The following is a 24,472-nucleotide window of genomic DNA, read 5'->3' as shown; positions in this document are numbered from 1 at the left end:
ATGTCTGTGGAAAAATAATTTAGAGGAAATGAAAAATATCAAATAAGGATATTGGCAGTGGGGCGCAGAAAGAGATGAGAAATCTGAGAGTTTTTTATGAGTTGATGAAACAAATTGGTAGGGCTGGTCACTGTTGAATCACCAACAACGTTTAGTATCTGGCTCATAATAGGCAATCAATAAATACTTGTAGAATGAATGGATGAATGATGGGTAGAGGTGGAAGTATGTCTCATTCCATTAATAGAGAATCATTGAGTGCTTTAGCCTCTTTTTAGTGTGTTGCGTAATCCTAACAATCCTATGAGGCAGATGCTATTTCCACTTTTCAGAAGGAAAAATCCTGAGATTCAGAGAGGTAACATACTGTTCCCTAAGTCCCAGAAATATCCTGAAGCCAGACACAAAACAGTCGAACAGTCAAGTGGGTATGCTCACACCATTTAACGTAGGGGCTCAAAGAATGGCATAAACGATGTAAAACATAAAAACAGAGCAATCGGTAACTCTCAAGCAGGGATAACAGGGGTTCCTGACCGTCCCTACAGGTCGGTCATTGGACTATCAGGGCGGTGCGTCACAAGGGCGGCCAGAGCTATCACCCCGAGACGCCACTCCGGGACCGCTAGCTACGCGGGGCTCCCGGGCAGCGCGGAGCGGCGAGCGCAGGCGCAGTGCAGCTCCTGAGCCCCGCGGGCCGGGAGGGAAAAGAGGAGGGACGAGCAAAAGGGGGCGGGGCATAGAGAACCAGACGCATGCGTCTCGGCCGAGGCTGCCCGTCTGCGGGGAGGTCTGACGTTATTTCCGTCCGCACGTCCCCAGTGCTTCCGGGTCGCGGTCATTTTGAGCTGGTAGCTGGGTGACTTCTTGGCGGCCTAATCGCTGTACCCTCCCCGCCCCCAACTCCTCTGTGGACCTGCGCGCCTTGCGGCTTCCGTGCGCTCTTTTCCCCACCTTGACCCTTCTTGGCGCCCCTCCGGGCCCTCTGCCCCTGATTACGGGGGTTCGCCGCGCCTTCGCCCGCCGCTGTCATCTGGAGGTGGGTGAGGCGTTGCTGAGAGCCGCGTTCCGACCCCCACCAACCCCCTCACTACCTTTACGCGGCCAGTACTTTCCGCCATTTTCCCGCCTGTGCGTTTGGGCCCATCGCGCTTTGGGACTCTGGCTACTGAGAGCCGGTGATCGGGGGAGGCGAGGGGGTGACTGGTGGTGAGTGATGTGTGGGGTGTTTTGGGGGGGAGAGGGGGGAGAGAAAGGATGGAGTGCGGGAGTCGATGGTCGTAGGCCTACGAGGGTTCAATTCAGTTTTTCTCTTTGTCATTAAGAGGTTAAAAAAATAGTGTTGTCTAAAGCTTCCTTGTCAGCCCTGACCGTTTCTTTCTAGCGTTTCGAGGTAGGGTGCTGCTACTGGAAATAGAGGGCTTCATTTCTTTTACTTATTTAAGGATATAAGTAATTTATTAAGCAGCCTCCATCCGTTTAGAAACTCAGTTGGTCTTGTCTTTCTATTCGTTTTCCTTAAAGGATTGCCAAGTAGTAGGCCCGACGGCTTATTAAATAAACGAAATATACAAGGGCCCCATTTGTTATTTTATTACATGTAAATGATTTTTTACATGTCTTTCCTCATGTGACTTATTTTTAAGATGGGATAATCATGATCCTATGTGAACGTTTTTGCAAAGTACACTTATCCACAATTATATGAAGGCCCAAGGCCTGGGTGAAAAAAAATATGTTTTTGAAATCTTGAAATGGCGTGCATTTTTAAAATCTCGTGTCTTAAGTCTGGTTCAGGAGAAAGGAAAGTTTGGAGGATACAAAATTTGCATTTAGCTTTATATCACAAGAATATGGCGTCATTATTACTCCTTTTTTTTTTTTTTTAAGTTGCTTTGTTAGAGTTTGCATGTTCCCTGATTATTTCATTTTCTGAAATTGAAAACTCAGAAATGACTTTTGAGATTTTTCCTGATGTTTTGGGGAATTAGCATAATCCTTGGTCATATATTTACAAAATGACATAAGGTGTGAAATCAGCTTCAGGGGGAAAATATGTCTATTGTGTTATTGATTATCCTGTTATATTTTAGTTTGATAGGATCAGTTGACATACTTATCATACACTGCTTTGTCAATTAAGGGCCTTAAGATACCAATCAGTTAATAGGTCTTGTGACTTCTTTAGCTAACATTTTAGTGTGTCAGATACTTCTGATGTAATAGTGTCAGCTAAATGTTAACTGGTTGACATATGGCCTAGTGATTTTACTATATATTGATTTACTTTGATCTGTCATAATGATTTCTAATACTTAATATAAATGTTTTTGATGCAGGAAAGATGAATGGGAGGGCTGATTTTCAAGAGCCGAATGCAGAAGTTCCAAGACCAATTCCCCGTAACTATCAATTAACAGTTTATAACTAGAAGTATATTTTATGTAAGCAGCACTTTTCTGCCTTGAGCAACAGTAGCAGTTGGATTGGCTTGTGACCTGTGGCCATCTTGAAATTCTTAGTTTGAATAAGTTGTCCCAAATCTTAACTTTTCATTATAGCCAGCACATTATATAGCCAGTCCTTCTGAATAGCAGGTAGTAACTTCTGTTTGAAGTCAGGTTTGTTAAAAGTTAATAAATCAGTTGTTCTATTCATTAAAAAAAAAAAAAAATTGGGAGTTTTTTTTAATATTCAGACTGAGGTAATATTTTTAAGATTTATTTATTTATGTATACAAGAACTGGGGTGTAGGCTAGATATATGGGGTGGGGGTGGGCGAAGGTTTCACCAGAGACAAAATGGGGAACAGAACAGGTGGATTTACTTAAATACACTGCTAAGGGGAGCAGTGGGTGAGACAGGAGAGGTCTGCTGTGTCATATGTGTTTTAGCTCCCGGACCAGGGATCAAACTCATGCCACAATGGCTGGCGATAGCTTGATAGCACTGAGACTTAACCCTTGCACCACCAGGGAGACCCACCTAGACTAAACCAATTTTTTAGACGTAGTTTTTCCATGGGCATATAATGCTTGCCAATTTTCCTTTGAAATAGACATAGGGGCTGATTACATTCCAACGGAGGAGGAAAGAAGAGTGTTTGCAGAATGCAATGATGAAAGCTTCTGGTTCCGATGTAAGTTAAATTCTGTAATAGAAATTTTACTTTTTAATAACTGAAATTATAATGACTTCCACGTAGTAAGTATTGGTACACTTTTGGTATGGTGTGGTTATTGCTAAAATGGTTGATTAAGGGGCCTCCCCGGTGGCGCAGCGGTTGAGCGCTGGGTTGTGAAGCTGCCTGCAGCCTCTGCAGCCGGTTCGATCCCCGGCTGCTCCCCGGCCACCGGAGGAGGGTCCCACATGGTGAGCAGACCTCTCCTGCCGCCCGCTGCTCCCCTCAGCAGTGTACTTCGGTCCTTCTGCCTGCTCTGCTCCCCGCTCTGGCTCTGGTGAATTCTCTCACCCTCCCACGCTTCTGACTGTACCCAGTGCATGTATAAACCAAACATACAAACAAATAATAAATAAATAAATAAATAAATAAGACATGCCTCTAGAAAATTTAAAAAAAAAAAAAAAACTAAAATGGTTGATTAAGGATGTAGGACTGTATAGTAATAATTTCTAAAACTTCAAGCTCATGAGGTAATTTCTTTGTTATTGTAATGGCATTACTAGGTATACATGGATTATGTAAAATCAACCCCTTAAGTTGATAACTGTTATCCTTACTTTATAGGTGAAGAAATTGAGGTTTTGAGACGTTAACTGAGTTACTTAGTGTTATTACACTGCAGAATGAGGGGTACCTTGGTATGCCCAAACTTGTTCACTTAGTGGGTTCTGCTATCTGCTACATTATCTTTACATGTCTTGTCTTTACAAGGCATACTGTTAGTATCAACTTTTAATAGAATAGTGTGCATAGAGAGACAAGAGAAGAAAGGATATAATTTTCCAATAAAGCACCCAAAGTTACCCATCTACTCATGGATAAATGTCCAGACAAACTGGGTTTGCCCAAAGTGGGGCAACTGAGGACCAAAAATTTGATCCAAGTCTAAGGCACCTTCTGGTGGGGAACCATAGGAAAGGAGCGGAAGGGACCAGGCAAATCTGACAAAGGAGCAAAATCGAAGGCAAATCAAGTTAAAGGCCACTATCGTCAACCTCCCTATGTGTCCTCTCACCCATATATTTCTTCCAGCTGTCTCTGTATGTTTTGACTCCATGTATCTTTTGTTCTCCAAGACCCTGGTTCAAGTCCAAAGCTAAGAAGCAAATAGGACTTCTTCATGTCTTTGCGCCACATATCTCCTCGAAGTCTTTTTTCTAGCTTCTTGCCACTCAGCTCCACCCTTCATTAGGTGCTGTAGGAAACATGGGACCTCCCCTTTTTGTGGAGGTTACTCTGTTAACATTTCTCTGTGTAACAAACAGTGTTACACAGCTGGTGAGTGGTGGTGTCAAGATTGGGAACCACTTCTCTCCAAACAAGCTCATGTTGGTAGTCACTTAGGTATACAGTTATTGAGTAGATACAGTTGCAGTGTCATGGGACTAGAGAAATGGAAGACAAGATTTTTTATAGGACACAATAGAATTTTAACATATATTGACTCAGGGAGAATGAAGGGAATATTAGGTTCAAATTACAATAGAAAACAAATGATGACACAATTATTTGTTTAATTTGAGGATTTCTTATTTAAAGGAAGGAAAAAGATTAGTTTGGACAGATTGACTTTGTGGTATGACATTCTGTGCAACGTTTGATTGTTGGAGATCTATAAGCAACTAGAGCTAGGAAGAAAGATTTAGGTAAGAAATTTATGTTTTTGGTGTAGTTGTGTTAGTGAGTTCACCAGGGAACAAAGTGTAGAAATAGAAGTTTTGATAGAATCCTTTGTACTTTATTCTCAGTCTAATATTCACATTTAATAGATGTTTCAAACGAGAAAGAACCTGAGAAGTAGTTGATAATGCACATCTCCAGATAAGAATAATTGTTTTAGATGCATAGTCATGATGAATTAAGGACTTGTAAAAAATTCTCATGGCTCATAGTATGAAATACTTCATCAAAAAACTCAGTTGTACTCTGGCATCACCTTTTTTATCTGGGAGGAATGCCTAGAGTAACTAGAGTTAAGTGATTTAATTTCTGGTCTGTTGACACAGGATTAAGAGAAAGCCAAATCTCATTGGTAGATAGCATTTAGTATCATTGTAAAGTAAAGCTAATGGTCTCATTGATAGTATGGTATCCAGATTTATTTCTGGCTGATAAATTTATGCTGCTGTACATGTATAACATTCTAAATAGCTGTAACATTCTAAATAGCTCTAACAGCATTGTGCTAAAAGTACATGGAAGGGCAGTGATAATAGGGTACTCAGGTATGCTTGACTGAAGTAGTTGTGATATATGAATAATAGAAGTGTAAGTAATTTTGTGTATTAAAATAGATTGAATGCAAGTTAGACTTGTATTACATATCTGGTGCAGTCTAGTGAATAGATTGTTAGTTGTATACAATATCTAGATTAGGGGGAAATTACATTAGCCAAAAAATTAATGTATTGATAAGTAGTGATTACTTTTGTTTGTAATATTTATTTATTTTATAGAAGAGCTGTGGTATAGGCCAATAGTTCATGGTGTGAGAGGATTCACCAGAGACAGAGTGGGGAGCAGAACAGGTGGATCTACTAAAATACACTGCTGAGGGGAGCAGTGGGCAAGACATGAGGGTTAGTTCCTTGGCCAGAGATCAAATTCAGGCTATTGAGGTGAGTGCTGAGCCTTACCCCTAGGTCACCAGGGAGGCCCAAGTAGTGATTACTCTTAAAACAGAGATAATCCAGATATTGCATATGGTAACAGTATCAAACAGTGAAAAAACAGAGAACCTTGAACCTTGACTGCTATAGATAATAGGGGATTCTACATTTATTATCAGAAGGACTAATATTTATAGGTGAGGAAATTTTACACTTTTAACATATCGTCAAATAAGGATATTCTATATAGTATGTGATGTTTGCTGGATTTGTAATGGAGTCTATGTTACTTAAGAGTATTATCTTATGCCCATTGATTTAAAATGTTCTGATGAAAGTAGAACTGTGTAGAAAAAGTACTTAGTAATGGAATTTTGATACTTTTTTTTAGGTGTGTTAAATACATTCATCCTTATCTAATGTTAGACTTCTTGATCTGGGGCCATTCTGTTTCTTTAAGGTAACTTTCTGCTCTGATCTACTTAAAGTATAACCATGAAGGAATCTTATTTCCAGTCACTTAAAATTATGACCCTATTTACTCACTTTTAAAACCAGTTGTATCTGTGTGCAAATAAACAAGTAATAAGAGAGTCTCCATAAAAGTGTCAGTTGAACAAAGTATAAGGGGTGTCCAAAGGCCTAGGGTAAAGGATTATGGGTACTTTGATCGTGGGGGTGATGGGGTAACATAATGTGAGGAACTATGAACCTAATCCCCTAAATCATATGTAATGTTGTAAACCAATGTTACCTTAATAAGGAAAAAAATGGGACAGTTTAATGTGTACTACCTGGAATTACTGGAAAGGTGTGTGAATTCATATTTTTTTCATATATCACTTAGCAGATTTTATGAGTAATATTTCATACATGTATGTATGCTTCTGATTTTCAAATTAGACAGTATTGTGAATGAGAGCTGCATAGGCTCTGATGTCTAACTATGAAATTCACACCCCAGCTTTCTCATGTTTTAGTTGTGATATTTTGGGCAAGTTTCCCATTTATCTGTAAAATGGGGTTAGTAATTAACCTATCTCATGGGATCATTAGGGGGATTAATTCAATTTAGTTTATTATGGAATTGCTAAACTATCTTTGTTAGATGACTTAGTTCTATGGTGATGAAATAAAAATTTCAGTTGAAAGCAATTATGAATGTAGAGTAGCATTTTGCTATTGTAAGGGGAGAAGAGTTTAAGGAATTTTAGGAGCCCTTGTATTGGATATCATTAGGGGAGTGCTCATACTGCAGAAATATCCTGTATAGCAGTATTACTGACAGACCTCAACAGACTCAGAAATAGTAATCATGTAGTACAGTGGAAAAGGCCACTGACCTGGAGTCAGGATACTTGGGTTCTGTTCTTAAGTCTACCACAAACTAATCTTCTGTTACTTTGAGCAAATGACCTGTCCTTTATGGCTATCGGCTTACTCTGATTAGGACAAAGACTAGATAGTCTGTGGTCCCTTTCCATTTTGCTATTCTTTTTTTCTGGGATGAAATACATAAGTTAGAAAGTGACCTTAGTTCTGATCCATTGCTCTTTATTGGATGAAAAAAAGTTGAGATTTTAAGCAGCCCTCTTACTGATGAATGGGAGAATCAGTACTAGAATCTTTTTAATCAGACTATTCTTTGCATTATACCATCTTGACCTAAGAGGAAAGTGAAATAGGGAAGGCTTTGTCCATTGTAGAGATGGTCAAGTAATTCATTATATTCCCTTTAACTTTATATAATTCTTCAGTGCTTCATGTTGCAATCCTTGAGCTAACCTGAAGGAGAAAAATGATTGCAGATTGTGCTGATGCTATAATTAAAAGGGAATTGTCTGTTAAAAAACATTTAATAATAATGAAGGCATTTTATCCAGCTAACATTAAAAAAATCATTTTCCAGCAAAGGTAAAATCTTTTAGTTGTAGAGCCAAGGATTCAAACCTTAGGGTTTCTGCACATTATGTCTGATGACAAAGCTAATAACGTCTCATGCCACAGTGAATAGATTTTTATCATGAAATCTCTAATAATTCAAATACTTGAATTACTTTCACTCCTAAGTTGCCTGTGTATGTCTAGAAGAGGAATGAGCAAGCTATAGCCCAAAGGCCAATCGTTTTTTTTTTTTTAATAGTTTTTATTTATTTATATATTTATACAAGCACTGGGTACAGTCAGAAGCGCGGGAGGGTGAGAGAATTCACCAGAGCCAGAGGGGGGAGCAGAGCAGGCAGAAGGACCGAAGTACACTGCTGAGGGGAGCAGCGGGCGGCAGGAGAGGTCTGGGCGCCATATGGGACCCTCCTCCGGTGACTGGGAAGCAGGCTGGGATCGAACCGGCGGCGCTGCAGAGGCTGCGGGCAGCCTCCCAGCCCAGCGCTCGACTGCTGCGCCACCGGGGAGGCCCCCAATCGGTTTTTGAATGACTATGAGTTAAGAATTAAGAATGGTTTTTACATTTATGAATGTTTAAGGGGAAAAAAATCAAATGAATATTTGCTTGTGTTGTATGAAATTCATATTTTTGCATTAATAAAAAAATTTATTGGAAAGTCATGTTCATTGGTTTCTGTATTTCTCTACTTTTACTTTATTTTTTTGGTTTGAAACTGGAATCTTTTCTCTTTATTTCCACTCATGAGACTTAAGCTTTCACTTTAGGTGATGAGATGGGGCTGATGTTATCTTGAAGACTCCTGACAGATTACGTTTTATGAGTTTGTCTGCTTTGTAAAATATTAACCAGGAAAATATTAAAGTTTGTAAATATAGCAGCAGACCCAAAGGGATAATGTGATGATACAATTTTTTTCCAATTATGTATATTGGATTAAGTAAAGGAAGTAATTTTTGGTTATTAATTAGTATATTGCCTTAATTGCTAATTTGAGTGGTTCTTTGAGCATAAATCTAAATAGCATTTGAATTATATTATTTAACATTTTGTAATGTTTTCTTAAATTTAAAATGCTATTCTATTTCCATTGACTTCAGTTTGAAAAATTTCTTAAAGGCTTTTTTTTGTGCAACATACTTCTTAGATGAATTTCTAATATAACTTTATCCAGTGAACTTCAGACAAAATCTTTTCCTTTTGTTGATATTAACAAGTTCTTTTTCCTCCTATAGCCGTTCCTTTGGCTGCAACAAGTATGTTGATTACCCAAGGATTAATTAGTAAAGGTAAATATTTAAACTTCAAATTATTTAGCATTTTGATTATGTTTTTATGTTATTTTTCTGAGTTGTAAATAATGATAACATACCTTATTAAACATCATTGGTAAATTTCTATAACCTCAGAAGATACCTTGATTTGAGAATGTGGTGACCTCCTGCACTGTAACAGCATTAACAATCTATAAGACCAAGAAAGTAACTAAAAGCCTGCTGTGGTTTGCAGAGAGTTAGCGATATAAACTTGATCCAGGTAGGCAATTAACATTACTGTGACCAAGGAGCTTCTTAGAAATCCAGATGTATAGGTTCCATTCCAGTGCTACTGAGTCAAAATATCTGAATTAGGACCCAGGGATCTGGGTTTCAACAAACTCAAGGTGATTTTTTTTTTCTTTTTTTAATGCACTGGTTTAAAGGCCAGTGGCTTCCTAGCTCCACAAACCAGTTTTGTCTTATAATAGAAGAGTGGACTGAGGACACTTTCTTGTCTCAAATTCTATTGGCTTAAATAGTGCAGTGTATTCATACTTGAAGTTGAGTTTAGATTAAGTGTTAACGTGTTGGTCTGTACAACTTTAAGCCTCATTACATTTACTTTGCAAACTAGCTCCTTAGAATTAGGTGTTCCACAAAACTATGGTGACCTGTGGATAGTCTCCCTATATCCTGTATCCTACTTCTCTGTATACTATATCTTTTTAATTAACTAGCTTCTCCAAAAGTGCAACCATTTCACCTTTTTCACATTAGCAGTATGAAGTACTTAGATAGTAGTGTTGACACAACTAGTTGAGAAGAGTAGTTTAAGAGAGAAATGGAATGAGTTTTTGAAATAAATTTTGTCATTTAAAGAACTCCCAAAGAACCTTATTATAATGTGCTGCAGTGCCAGGAATCTGAAGAATGGACATAAGATACCTAGGCACTTACATGTCCTTTGTTATAGTAGAGACTGTGATTATTTATATGGTATGAAATAACATTTAATCACATTGCTTTTAAGGAAAAACTGTGGCATAGGGAGTTAGAAATAGAGAAATTACAGTGTTGATTACTGCTTGTTTTACTAATTCCTGTCTAACTAAAAATGATTGGAACAGGCATGAGGGGGATTATACAAAAGAAATTTAGGAGTTGTTTATGTTTATCTGAGGGAATAGTGTAAACACAATGTTGAGGCAAATAGGGCGTATAATTAAATACTTAATATGCTACTAAGTTGTTTAATAGAAACTCCAGAGCTGAGGTCTTCAAAGAAGAAAGATCTCTCCACAACTGCTATCATCAGGAAAATTTCTTGAAAGAAGCAGATTTTGAAGATGGGTAGGATTTAAAGTAAAAGGAGAATATTGCAAGACCTTGTTATCAGAATAATAAACATGATTATTGGGAGGGACAGTCAGGAGAGTGACTGGGCTAGAGGGACAAAATCATGCAGGGAGGAGTGAAAATACCATTGGATTGCTAAGGTAAAACCAGGAGAAATAATGATTTTGATTAGATTACGAAGAAGATGAGATTTCCAAGTTTTGGATTTAGGTAGGGTAGGAGACTTTGGAGAACTTGAAGGCAAGGCAGGAATGGTAAGAATTGGGACTGCCTTCCACGCTATTTATACACATAACAAAATCAGACAAAGAAGTTAAACTAGAGATATTTCTTTTTCCAGTTGTAGCTATATCCTGTAAACTGTTCTCATATAGTTGAGGTGAATCCTACTGAAAATATTAAGACCCATTGCTGAAAAGGTAAACTATTCATGTAGCCAAAGTTCTCCTGTGTTCTTAGTCATCGTTTGGGGAATGAATGACTTGTCATCATAGCAACTTATACCTCTCATTTCATTTGTAAAAGTTACAACATAAGCAAAACAGTGTTATTAAGTATGTCAAAGCATGTCTTCCATATAATTTTGTCAGATTTGTTTTGTTATTGGGGTTTTGATGTTTTGAGTAAAAACAAAAAAACATTGACTAACATGCATCTCTTATGAAATTAAGGGCTCTTGTATTGAAACTGAACTGAGGTTTTGTGTTTGGGGTGGGATATTCTAATAAAGACAATCTCAAATTTTAGGGATATATTTTAGAAAAGGAATTCAGAATCCATCAAGACATTTTGCATTTAAACCAGATGCCTAACATTTTGTATACGTGTTCATGCACACTGTGTCTCTACGTAGCCTTTTCTATTCCCTTGCTGCATGTTCTCTTTTAAAACATGCTCTGTAATAATCTAACTTGAGAACATAAAGAAAAATCTTCCCTTATTTCTTCCCAACTGCACCCAGCTGTCTTGCATTTGAAGCCAGATTTCATGAATTAACACTTTTTACTTCTTTTAACCAATTGCAGTTTGTGTCATAGATTATATATATTTTCTAACGTTTACCAAAACGTCTTAAAAAAGTTCCAGTACAACCTCCTTTTTGCTGAAATTCACTGGACAGTTTTTGCTCTTGATTGTACACAGCTCTTAACTACTCCTTGAAACATTTCTTTTCTCTGGGCTTCCATAACAGTACACATCTGATTTTTCTCCCACCTCAGACAATTCCCTCATTTTTCATATTTTTAAAAATGTCTAATGTGTACTATATACTGATTTTAGTATACAGCACTATGAGGCAAAAATCCATGACCTTGATGCTTACAATTCTGGTATTTGTTCCTCCATTTTCGGTATTCCAACTTCTGCCTTGACATTCAGTTTTTAGTGTGTACTATTACCCAGCTATAATGTGGACTTCTGTGACCATTTATTACTTGAAATTCCCAGTACTGTATTCTGTGTATCTCCACATTGATAGCTTTCTGCAAGTTCTTCGAACTGAAGTAACTTCATCCTAAACTGAGTTGATTTCCCCCAACCCAACTCTATTTTGCCCTTGTCTGAATGGTATCATCCAGGAAACTCAGACATCCTTCACTTCTCTTTCTTACCTGCCTTGGCCAGTAAGTGTTCATTTTAGGTCAGCCCTCAAATATCTTAAACTGTCTACCTCTATCTATACTGCTGCTATAATGCAATCATCTGTAATAAAAAAGATTGCCTTAGCCTTCAATAAGTCTGTTTATCTACATTCTTGCTACTATCCATTAGAAAACGGACTTTATCTGGCATCTGACAAAAGGTATAGTGCATGTAGTTGATACTCAAATACTTACTTGGGTGACTAGCAACCATCACACTGTATTGTTTGTCCTCATCATCTTTCCAGACTCTAGATTTGGAGGGTGAGAATTGTCTTTTTCCTGCATTATCCTAACTTCCTTGTTTGCAGAGCTTGTATATTTTTGTTAAGTGGTCTTAAACTACTTGGTGACAGAATGAACGAATAATTTCTTTGTATAAATGTAGATTCTGTTACCATCTTCCTTTTTTCCCTCTTCATTTCAGTTGTATGAAGGAATTAAGATGAATAGCCTAAATCAGTTATATGTTTTTAAACTTTGTATTCATAAAATCGTACAGTCAAGTATTCTGTATACTTTCTGTCAACATTGTTAATTCATCCAGTGTTATTCTAGCACTGATTTGTGCCAGCTCTGGAAGGCTGATTGTTAAAATTTCAGGTATTTGGTAAGCTGTTGTGTTCTGTTTTGTTTTTGCAATTGGTTGTGATACAAGTATTTATGCCATGAAAATGGATTGTCATTGCAAATTAGTACTATTTATCTGAAAATCTGGCTTACTAGCAGATCACTGGGTTCATCCATATTGTTGTAGACCATATATTCTCATTGCTCTATAGTTTTTATGCTGTGTGAGTGTACCACAGCAATTCGTGCTTCCGATTTTACATTGGTGACTACATAGTTCCGTTTTTTTTCCCCCCTAAAGATTAATTTATTTATGCATGCAAGAGCTGGGGTACAGGCCAGGGATGCAGGGGTGGGGTGGTGGTGAGAAGATTTTTCAGAGACACAGTGGGGAGCAGAACAGGCAGATCCACTGAAATACACTGCTGAGGGGAGCAGTGGGTGAGACGGGAGGTCTTCTGCGTCATGTGGGTAGATCCCTGGCTGGGGATCGAACTTGTGTTGCAGAGGCTGCGGGCAGCTTCATAGTGTGTCTTAACCCCTTGCTCCATCAGGGAGGCATTCATAGTTCCAGTATTTACTGTAATGAATGGTTCTGCCATGAAGACATGCCTCTTTGTTGAGTCATAGATTATGTATATATTCAATTTTGGTGGATACTGCCAAATATTCCAGTCTGTTTGGACCAATTTAATACTTCCAATACCAGTTTATTAATAGAGTTCTATTTGCATCACATCATCACCAACACCTGCTACTTTTGTGTCTTTGGAATTTTAATCATTGTGATTGGACAATGATTATCAATTATATTGTGGTTTAATTTACATCTCCCTCATGACTGAAGAAGTTGAGGACAGCTTTTGTCTTTGTCTATACCCCGTTTGAATATATCCTCTTTTGTAAAGTATCTGTTTAAGTCAGTTGTCTATTTTTCCATTCGATTGTCTTTTCCCTGTTTGTTTTGTGAGAATTCTTCATGTACTCTGGGAGTGAGTCTTTTATCAGATATATCTTTATATATAAAATGAGAAGACTTTTTTTGTTCACTGCAGTGCTGTGCTGCCTTTGTCATAAATCAAGTGACTGTGTATGTGTGGATCTGTTTTGGACATTATTCCTGGTTTTGGTCAGTTAATCTATTTTGCACTTAGACTGAAGTTACTTTAGTTTTATCATGGATCTTGATATCTGGTGGTAGTCAATTCTCCAGTTTCGTTTTTATTCAGTATTAATCTGTCTATCCTTGATCCTTTGTACTGTTACTTTATTTTTAGACTTAAACTTTTTCAATTTGGGGAAAAACTTTTGATTTTAATTGGGATTGCATTGAATTTATAGATGAGTATGGAGAATTATCACCTTTGCACAATTTTAATTTGTGAACTTGATGTACTTATCCATTTTTTTCTAGCTTTCATTTTCAGTAAGTTTTGTCATTTTTAGTGTAGAGATCATTCATATTTTTGTTGGATTTTTTTCATTGGCTTTGATGTTCCTGCATTTGGTAATTGTGTATTTAGATATTTATATGTCTGTGTCTTTGTATATTGATTTTGCGTCGTGATCTTGCTAAAACCACCTGTTCTGATAGATTGTAATTTGGATGTTCTTATTTCTTTTCATATTGAATTCACTTGGCTCTCTCTTTTAAATAGCTTTTAGACTTCTCTGGGATTATGGAAAAAACTAAAGTTGTCAGGTATTATTTAAAGATAGTACTGATTTTTTTCTTTATATCTTGTGGCTTGCCGAAAGCTATTGAGAAATATATCTATCTGACTTTATACTGCTTTGCTTAACTTATTACTCCTTTTTTTCACATTAGAGGAGGTCAGATAATAACTTCGCAGAATAGTTCTTTGTCATTTTTTACCATAATTTGTGCCATTTTCTTATATACTGTTTGTATAAGCTTCGCATAAAACTATTTGCACATCTTAATTATATAAATATGTATTTTTCTAACAGTGTTACTCATACATGTTTGCTCTTGTCTTTAGGAATCCTTTCAAGTCATCCCAAATATGGTTCTATTCCTAAACTTATATGTAAGTATGAGCAGCACTCATTTTCTTAGCTTTTTACCTAAGTAAAATTAGTTTTATCAAATGCTTTGTCTTGTCTTACTCATAATGGTTATTTGGTTATTGCTTTGACAATCTGACAAATTGACGGATCAGTTTGTTTAAGCTTTTCGTTAAATGGATTTACTCTTTAGGCATTTTACTATTAATTAAAAATCATGAGTTACTTGAAAGAGGCATGTTTTTCTCTTCTTATAATGTAATAGAACTATTAATCTTAAATTACTTGATAAAGATACAGTACTTGAAAGTAAATTATCTTGTTCTGTCCATGAGGAGAGAAAGTTATCCAGACATTCTTACTAATCAAGAATTAAGTAGTATACTTTCAAGTCTATTTTTTAAAGATTTCTTTTCATTAAAACATGAAACTTCATTTCATTATACTTTGCTATACTTTTCCTAGCTATTTTAATAAATAGTAAAAATTGAAGTTGTGAAAGTGAATTATAATATCCATATAATCTATGAATTCTGAATATGATTTAATGTGGCACTCTGTCATTATTTGGGAAATCTGTCTTTACATATCAAAGACATATTTAGAACCTTTAGGCAGTTCTTTGGAAAAGATTTTTGTCTTAAAGAGGCACATCAAATCACACTCTCCTGTTTGTTTTTATAAACAAGTTGCTTGTATCATGGGATACTTTGCTGGAAAGCTTTCTTATGTGAAAACTTGCCAAGAGAAGTTCAAGAATCTTGAGAATTCCCCTCTTGGAGAAGCTTTACGTTCAGGACAAGCACGACGATCGTCACCATCTGGGTAGGCCAGATTCTGATCTTTGTGAAAGGTTTTTAATTTTATATAAAATTATTATAGATATTGCGATAATTCAAGATGTGAAACATTGCCTAACCAAAGGACCACTGGAAATTTTCCATTTCGCTATAAGCTGAAACTAATTTTGCTTTTAAAAGTAGAGTAAAACTTGTCTACCTTTGGTTTAAATATAGCGTTCCATGCTGTTGAGGGTTCAGATTCCAGAATAAAAGAAAACTAATGGAAAATACCCTTGGTTTCTATAGTTTGGAATTTTTTCTTGAATTCCCAAATTTTATAAATCCTATTAGTTACATTTCAAATTTTTAATCCTTCCATTTAAAATTATAGGGAAATTGTGTAAGTATACAAAAATGAATCTGTCTGAACAGGTAGATAAATAATGTAATTATTTGGATTTGGTAGATACACTGTCATAAATGGCAACCAACTTAAGCCTCATGAAAGAGAGATATTGCTAATGTATGCTTTAGCAAATAGTGTTTATATGAACTGCTTTCAAAGTAGCTTCCCAGTTAATAATGGCAGTGGACATGTTTATACAGATTTGAAGTGCTTTTTCTTTTCAGAAACTTTATAGCATAATAATTAGTACATTGGATATACATTTTCTGTGTAGTAAGAGTGACGATTCTTAAGTTGTATAAGTAGGTCAGAACATATTTTTAATGTTTTTGTAGCAGAAACAGACTTCATTTTACTGTTGTAAATAACTTTAAAAGATTCCTTTACAAATAAGAACTAATTTTCAGACCTTAACACACTGTTCTTTAAGGTGTAGGCAATGACTTGTGTTTCTTATACAATAATTTTTTTTTATATATAGGCAATATTCTCAAAGGTCAAAATATGATTCAAAATATGATTCATCTTTTGTGACATCCCCAGCAGCAGACAACCTAGAAAAAGAGATGCTTCCTCGTTATGAGCCAATTCCATTCAGTGCTTCTATGAATGAATCTACTCCCACTGGTATTACTGATCATATTGCCCAAGGTAGAAACTTCTCTTGAAATGAATTTCAGCATTTTATGGTCCAACGTATGTATAAACTTTATTCGATGACTTTTTCTGCTGGATATCATCTGTGTGTTCCACCATCAGCCTAAACAGCATGTTTGTTTGCTTGTTCATTTGTTTCTTCATTCATTCATCATTTTTGAGGTTCAGTAGGTATCAGACACTCTACGAGGTATGGAATTAGTAAAGATTAATAAGAAACTCAGTTTTCTCAATCATTGAAAACACCAAGTTTAGTGGAATAGCAAAGAAGTGAATAAATTTTGCCTTGGGGAAGCTTTTTAAAGGTTACATTTCATAGAATGGTTTTAAAGGCTTTTAGCTCCTTTGTAATGTGAGAAAAATAATTACCTGCTTTACAGAGATGTTGTCAAGTGAGAAAATTCATATAAAAATGCTTTGTGAAGTTTGTGTGAATACTAGCTTTGAAGATAACATAATGTGAGTGAAACAACATCAATTTTGGATTAAGGCCTAGGTCACATTGACGTTTGTTCATTCTGTCACTTTAAGCAAGTAACTAATTTGTGTTCCTTCAGTGTCTTAATTTCTTTAATAAAGATAATGATGTCTTCTAGAAAAAGAACTTTTGTAATTAGATTAAATAATCAGAGACAAAGGCCTGGCAAGTAATAGGCTCTCAACAAACATTAATTTCTTTGTAGGTGAGGAATTAGAAACAGAAAGTACAGATATACAATTCTTTAAAGTCCTCAGATACAAAAAAAACTTTGAAAATCAGTTTTTCTTTATCATTAGGCTGATGATAAAATCTGCCCTGAAAGCTTCAGGCAGCTAGCCCTGACTAATCTGACATAAATCTATTTATAATCTTACTTATTTTAATGATTTTTTCCCCTAGATTTTGTTGGTAGAAATGCTTTGCTTACCCATAGCTGCTTCAAACTTCTGAATGGATTGGTACTAAGTAATGTAAAGGTTAGGTACTATACTGTTTTTCTAACATCTGACAAACTGAATTTTGACATTTTACTGCAAGAGTTTAGATATGGTATTGAGGATGTCTTCATAGTGTTCTGCGGAAACACTTATTTGAAGCAAATATAATAAACCAGTAGCTGTAAGGAGTGAACAAGGTTAAAGAAACATTTGTTTAAGATGGGATAGATTTGAATCCATTTATAATTCCAGAGGATGCAGAAGGCTTATAGGTAGGTCAGGGTATAAGTAGTCACTGACTATATATGGCTATTTAAATTAATTAAAACTAAATTGAAAATTTAATTCCTTGGGTGTTTTGTCAATTGCCTAGAAGCTACTTACGTTAGTGACTACCTTGTTGAACTGTGCAGATATGGAACATTCTCATTGTTACCAAAAATTACATTGAGCACTGCTGCTTTAGAGCAAAAGAGTTGAAGGGGAAAGAAGAGGGAGGTGAGTATTTTGTGGAAGAGAAGAGACAGGAGAAAATGGAAGTTAGGATAATTAAAGAGATTCTTAAGTGGATGAAAGTTGTGGCGTCTGTCTCATAATCAATCTGCAACCTCTTTTTCTTTCCTGAGAGGTTGGAAACAAAGACATCCAATTAGTCAGAAAGGGAAGGGAGGAGTACAGATTAGGAGAAAGTGGTTAGTCATTATCTTATCTCTAACAGCAGCTGTCCTTGTCCTTCATTGCAGCTCATGTTTTCCCAGTCACTCAAGTTCAAATCCATTCTACTTGTATTCTAGTGTGCACCAACTCTTCCCTTGTAATGACCTGCATCCTTCCTTCCATTTGCATTAGAAAATTCCATTCCATGTTAGGTAATTTTTTCTCCAAATAAAAGCAGACAGACATACACACAAAAAAACCAAAACTCTTTGGTGTCTACTCTCAGAGTACAGCAAGACACATATTTTAATATATTGTATGTCCTCCACGGCAGTCAGCCAGCCATCACTTTGCTTTCTGACCCCTTTTCTAAGTCAGGGTTGCCGCTCTTTGTTCTCCACATGGGCCAGCAGTGGCCACCTTTGCTTTGCTTCAGCTACTGTTCTTCCTTAACCAGGACACCCCCTCTCCCTTTGTTTAAGTCCTGTTTGCCCTTTTTAGTTCTGCTTTCTCTTACCATGAATTGAAGGGCTCATTAATCTTTCAGTGTAGAAAGCACTCCTTCATAGTTGTTCCAAGATCTATCTACTTTATTATATACATTTAGGTTTAAATCAGTGCTGTTTTATATTTTCTTATTCCTTCCAGCTCTTTATAACCTTCCCAGAGTAGTAAATCATGCTCCCTACACAATGCAGATTTCATTTGGCTTTTATAAGTGGAAAAATTCTTCCTCATCTTCCTTCTGATTTATGTGTTCATATTTGTCACACAATTTCAGAGCAATGAAATATTTTTCTTTCACGTCAGAAAAAGTAGTAGACCTGGAAGGAATTTTAGAGATCGATCATCTAGTCAAACGTTATAATTTCACAGTTGAGGAAACCAGGATTTAAAGGAACTTAGTGATTTGCCCAAGGACATTTCATTTATTGTCAGCAAACTGGGAAGGACAACCTGGGGTACCTGACTGCTGATCTAGTACACATTATCTCTTTCAGAATTTTAAAAATATGGTGAAGGAAAATGGATTCAATGATTATTGACTATTAATGATAGACTACTGAGTACTAATGAAATGCAAAGTGCTTTTGATTCCAATAGAAGATTATCTCTTCTGCATTCTTTTTTTAAAGCAAGAAAATTGAGTAATACTAGCAGTAATTAGGAGAAATTTAAGTCCTTTTTGCTTTGTTACCAGTGCAGTAAACTTGTGGCAAAGGTTACATTGAAACATTTAATGATATAATTACATTGTTTTTAAAATTCTGATTATTTATTGGGACCTTACTTTTGAGTTCCAGAATAGCACCACTTACAAATATTGTGTTATTTAAATTACTTTAAGATGATTGTATTATTAAAATGATTGGTTATTTGTATGTCTAACTGAATCTGTTTGAAAAGTTTTACTTTTGGAGTGTTAAGACTTTATAAGTTAATTGCTTAATGTTATATTACCATTTATTAATTTCTTTTAAAATGTCTATGTCCTGTTGTGCTGGCTTATGCATTTTACAAACTGTGTGCAATATTTGGTCCTCTGAACCAATATTAATAGTAACCACTTCCCCTATTTTTATATTAGTATTTGATTCTGATAATATATGCTCATACTTTGACAGAGATGAAAAATGAGTGCTGGTTCCCTGGCCAAAATTATAGTTGCTATTTTCTTATCATTAAACCTGAGTGAAAATGATACATAATATGATTAAGGCTTTTTTAAATACTTTCAATAGCTGTTTTGAGTATTTTTGTTTAAATAAAAAGATGGTAAAGTAAATGTTCTTAAAAATTAAGAGTTTGTAAACTGGTTATAGGAACATTTATGAAAATATTTTAAAAATCTGCACTGTTCAAGTTTTGTTCACTTGTTACTAATACAATTTATTTCTTTTTATTTATACAAACAGCATAAATAACTTTGCAGTTTAAAACACCATTTCAACTAGTTTAAATTATGCTGGTATATATTATGATTTCCATTATTATTCTGGTAATGGTTAAATTTTTTTATGTTGATTTTAAATTTTAGAAATAAAACCTTAAAGTATAAGAGGTAATAGATTTTAGCTTATAAACTACCTTGGGGGAAAATATATCTTAGGAATGGTAATAATTTGATCCTTTATTGCACTTTATTTTAGGTAAGGAGCATTTATAAAATTCAGTTGCTTTGGGTTTACTCAAATCCTTTTATCATCATTTATTAACTGTTTGTTGTTTTAGGACCTGATCCCAACCCTGAAGAAAGTCCCAAAAGAAAAAATATTACATATGAGGAATTAAGGAATAAGAACAGAGAGTCATATGAAGTAACTTTAACACATAAGACTGACCCCTCAGTCAGGCCTATGCAGGAAAGAATGCCCAAAAAAGAAGGTATGATAGTTTAGTCTGAATGACTTTACTCTTTAGTATTGAAAACTACAGCATTAGTTAAAAATACTAATTATGATAGTATGTGATTTAATTCCTCAAACAAGTAACCAGAATAAAAATTTTCAAATAGAATAGCTATTTTACTGTTCTTTCTTTTTTAAGGTGTTCCAAAGACCATTTTGTGTTAGAAAATAATGAAGTTCAAATAATAGCATGGCTTAATACAATGAGACTGATTTTTTGATACAATGTAGAAATATGATTGTTCCTTATGAGAAATCACCTTGGGAATTTATTTTTTTAATTATGCATCTACTGCATAAACCAGATCTTACGGCCTAACGTTGATATACTACTTTTGACAGGACCATAGAATCATGATTGAGTAGTGAGGTTGACTTTCTTACATGTTTTTGAAGTTGATAGTTATTTGCTCTATAGACCACCTAGCATTTCTCAAGAGGAGTTTGACTTTGTTTTTAAAAGTACTTTATAATTAATTTTAAATTTTTACATCATGGTTTCTTTAACATCCTTTTGGAACAGCTATACATTACCCAAAGAAAATTTCTGACCCAAAGTTTACCTCTAAAGAAAGAAGGCATTTAGAATAGGGTTTTGTTACCATTTCAGTACAGAATTTTATGGTGTCTCTCTTCAGGAATTTTAGAGAATGTGGCATTGTTTCAAGGTTTCACATTTACTACTTTAAAAAGTATACATAGATGATTTTTTATTCTTATAGATTCAATTTTATTTCTAGCTAATGGCTGCTTCATTTAGAATTCTGTTCTCATAATAATGGATAATATCTTCTTTCATGTTATTGGTGTAAAGAAGTTCATTGTAAAATAAGTTTGTAACCACCAATACTTGTTACTGTTTGTCCTCAAAAAAATTTTAGCTTAGCTCTTCATACATTTAGTAACCATTACTCTGTAATGTATTCAAGCTTAATGGTACTTTGCTTTGCTAATTAACTTGAGTTTTAGACTGTAAGCTCCATGGGGGCAGGCAGTAGTATTTTTCCCTTATTTGTGATCTTTTATAAGCAGTAATACATAGTTATAGATCAAAGAAGGAATGTTTGTTAACTTATAACTAAGAATATATGGTAGACCTTTGGTTGTTTGCTGGGTTTTGACATTTGTGGTTTTGATTGAACAGTCTTGAAGTTGTTACATGCAATGATAAAAAGCTTTTCTTTGTAAAAGGAAGCTGATTTTTTTATGCTTTGCATAAAATTATGAAATAGTTTCAATGAATTTCTAAATATTCATTCTTAGAATCTAGACAAGAAAACTTGATGGATTAGTATAGTATAGATTCACTGGATCTGAAAGTGTCTCTTAAATTTTCACTTTTAGGTTGTATGGATTATATTTATTGATACTTTCCTGATTAGAAATTATGACTAAGAATTTCTGAAAACAATAATGTTTTCAGTTAGCTATAAGAACATTACCACACATCATGTAGCTTCTAGAAAACATGTTATTTATACATTCATGAGGGAAAGAATGTGAGAGGAAAAGATATATTTCAGTAGAGTAATGAAATAGTTTTGACCCGAGGCTCCCTGAAAGAGCTCTGGGGCTGGGGTCCCTAGTCCATATTTGGAGAATTGCATGTTTTGAAATGCAGTTTTATGTAAAATGTAGAACTATTGGAAGTCTTTTCCTTCTTGTACTAGCAGTATAGTTTGTGAGAGAGTGTGAATTAACCACATCCTGAAGAAGACCATTTCTATTACTATATTCTTTGTGAAAAAATGCAAATGTTTTATTACTTTTATTTCCTGGTAATTTTTTTTTTTGTATGGGTTGTAATATATACCACACTTACCCAGGTAGCCTGGTAAAATTGTGAAGGCACCCAGGCTTTGAAGCTAAACATCTGTGTTCAGATTCCAATTCTAATTGTTTTTAAGAGACTTGCACCTTGGGCAACTTACTAATCTGTTTTCTCACCCTGAAAATGGGGACTATGTTTACTTTATGTTACGAGAATGAAATATTTATATGATGTTCTTGATATAGCACAGTAGTACTTAAGTCCAGCCTTCAGTTCACAGAAGTCTAACCAGTCCCTGTTATAATTTGACTCTCATGTGCTTTTATTCAAATGAAAGAGAAACACAACTTTTCATCATAATACTAGCAAACTTAAAATAGTGCCTTTTAAATATTAAATAATTTGGAATCATCAATTATTTGTGCTTTTTTCCTAGTCAAAGTAAACAAATATGGAGATACTTGGGATGAGTGAAAAAGTGCATCATTGGACCTTCTGAAGGAGTGTCAATATCCAGCCTCATCTAGGTGGTCATGAATATTGCATGCTTTGAGCGCAGCAGCAGTCTTCATAAACACGTTTAAAACTAGAACCTGGGTTTTTGTGTTTGTCATTATTATGGCTTATTATGATGTTTTTAAAAACCAGAGTTTAATGTTACTATTGTGTGAATGTATTCACCTTGGGAAACTGTATGAATGATGGTATAATACCATGATAATATACAGCTCGTGAAATTGTTTTAAGTTGCAGAGCAAAGATACTCTTAACTATCAAGAGATTCTAGTGCTCCAGAATCAGCATATATGAAAATAAATATCTGCATGTTGAATTGGGATGGGTGGGGGGAGCAAGTATACTTCTAAGTGTTAAGCTTTACATCAAAAACTTAGTCTTTCTCCAGTGTTTGCTGTATACCCTTAATGTTTATGGTAAATAAAACAATAAAGGAACATGTATCTTCATTGGTCTCGTGGTTTTATTGATTACAGTCTTTATTTATTTATGTATATAAGAACTAGGGTGTAGGCTAGAGGTGTGGTGGGGAGCTGGTGAGAGGGTTTACCAGAGAGTGGAGAGCAGAGCAGGCAGATATGCTGAAATACCCTGCTGAGAGGAACAGCAGGTAAGACAGGAGAGGTCTGTGGTGCCACGTGGGTTGCTACCTGGCAGGCTGGGGATCGTATGCTGTGTCTTTAACCCCTGTGCTACCAGGGAGGCCCCTAATTATTTTTTTAAAAAAGATTATGCATACAAGAGCTGGGGTACAGGCCAGAGGCACGTTAGGGTGAGAGAATCCACCAGAAACAGCAGGGAGCAGAACAGGCAGAAGGATTGAAATACACTGCTGAGGGGAGCAGCGGGCAAGACAGGAGAGGTCTGCTGCGCCATGTGGGTACTCCTTGGCCGGGGATTGAACTCGTGCTGCAGTGGCTGCGGATACCTTGATAGTTTGGGTCTTAACCCCTGCTCCACCAGGGAGACCCTGATTTCTTTATTATTGACCCGATGTTTGTTTCTGTTTTAGGTAAATGGAAAATTAAATTGCAGTTGCATGTAAATCCTAGGTATTCATAATTATTTCTATTACAAACAGTGTTTTGAGTTGCAAATCATCCCAAAGGCGTTTATTATGTCAGTTATCCTGGGGGTCAGGAATTAGGATTCAGCTAAGTGATTTGGCTCTGGGTCTCGCATTTGCAGTCAGATGCTAGGAGGGGCTGAAACAGGAAACCAGAGCAACTGGGGCCTGGCAATGGGCATCTCTTCATTTCTTGCCAGAATCTTGGCATGGCTTCTCACAGCTTGGTGTGCTCCAGGCAGTCAGAACACATGGCCAGGAAGCATGTCAAAAGCTACATCGCCATTTATTTATGACTTAGCCTCAGAAGTTAGGTAGTGTCATTTCTTCACAAAGTCTTTATCAGTGGGTAAGAATGTAAACACCTCGTCACCTTGAAAGAACCCTGGTGTAAATATTACAGTTAGCTTTTTTCCCGATCATTTGTCCATAGTAATTCCTATACCTTCTAGGTGCATAATAAACTCATACTTTTTCTAGGACCTCCAATCAGTAGCCCATTTTAACATGTCATCTAATGAGGTCCAGCTGTGGATTAGGTGCTTGAGCACCTGTTTAGGAAGGTCCTTTAGCACCAATCCCGTCAATCTGTAGACCTGGGAACTTAAGGTAACTTACCTGCCCTCTTCATCCCAAGTACCTACCAGGCATATAATAACACTTCTTGAGACATTCCCATTCCAAGAGGGGAGTGAGAGTCATACACCAGTCACTGGTCTAGTAATTCTGATCCAGCCAG

The 24,472-nt window shown here is 35.8% G+C and overlaps 1 protein-coding gene across 2 annotated transcripts; it reads left to right on the top strand.

The window, feature by feature from the left end:
- Positions 1–2,341: 2,341 nt before the first annotated feature.
- On the top strand, positions 2,342–22,625 carry OCIAD1 (OCIA domain containing 1; the record flags this gene model as incomplete). 2 transcript variants are annotated; one of them, XM_084234032.1, is made up of 8 exons in its annotated part: positions 2,342–2,402; positions 3,059–3,139; positions 8,932–8,985; positions 14,528–14,575; positions 15,242–15,377; positions 16,222–16,391; positions 20,205–20,357; positions 22,588–22,625. In XM_084234032.1, 8 exons carry the CDS (start codon positions 2,345–2,347, stop codon positions 22,623–22,625), a joined length of 738 nt encoding a protein of 245 aa, XP_084090158.1. The 2 variants fall into 2 exon arrangements, with proteins under 2 accessions (XP_084090158.1, XP_084090157.1); XM_084234031.1 differs by lacking the exon at positions 20,205–20,357 and having other exon boundaries at positions 2,345–2,402.
- Positions 22,626–24,472: the final 1,847 nt, after the last annotated feature.

This window comes from Talpa europaea (genome assembly GCF_964194135.1).
Source record: "Talpa europaea genome assembly, chromosome: 5".
Classification (NCBI taxonomy): Eukaryota; Metazoa; Chordata; class Mammalia; order Eulipotyphla; family Talpidae; genus Talpa; species Talpa europaea.
The sequence above is the reverse complement of the archived record's forward strand: the minus strand, read 5'-3'. Positions and strand labels throughout refer to the sequence as shown.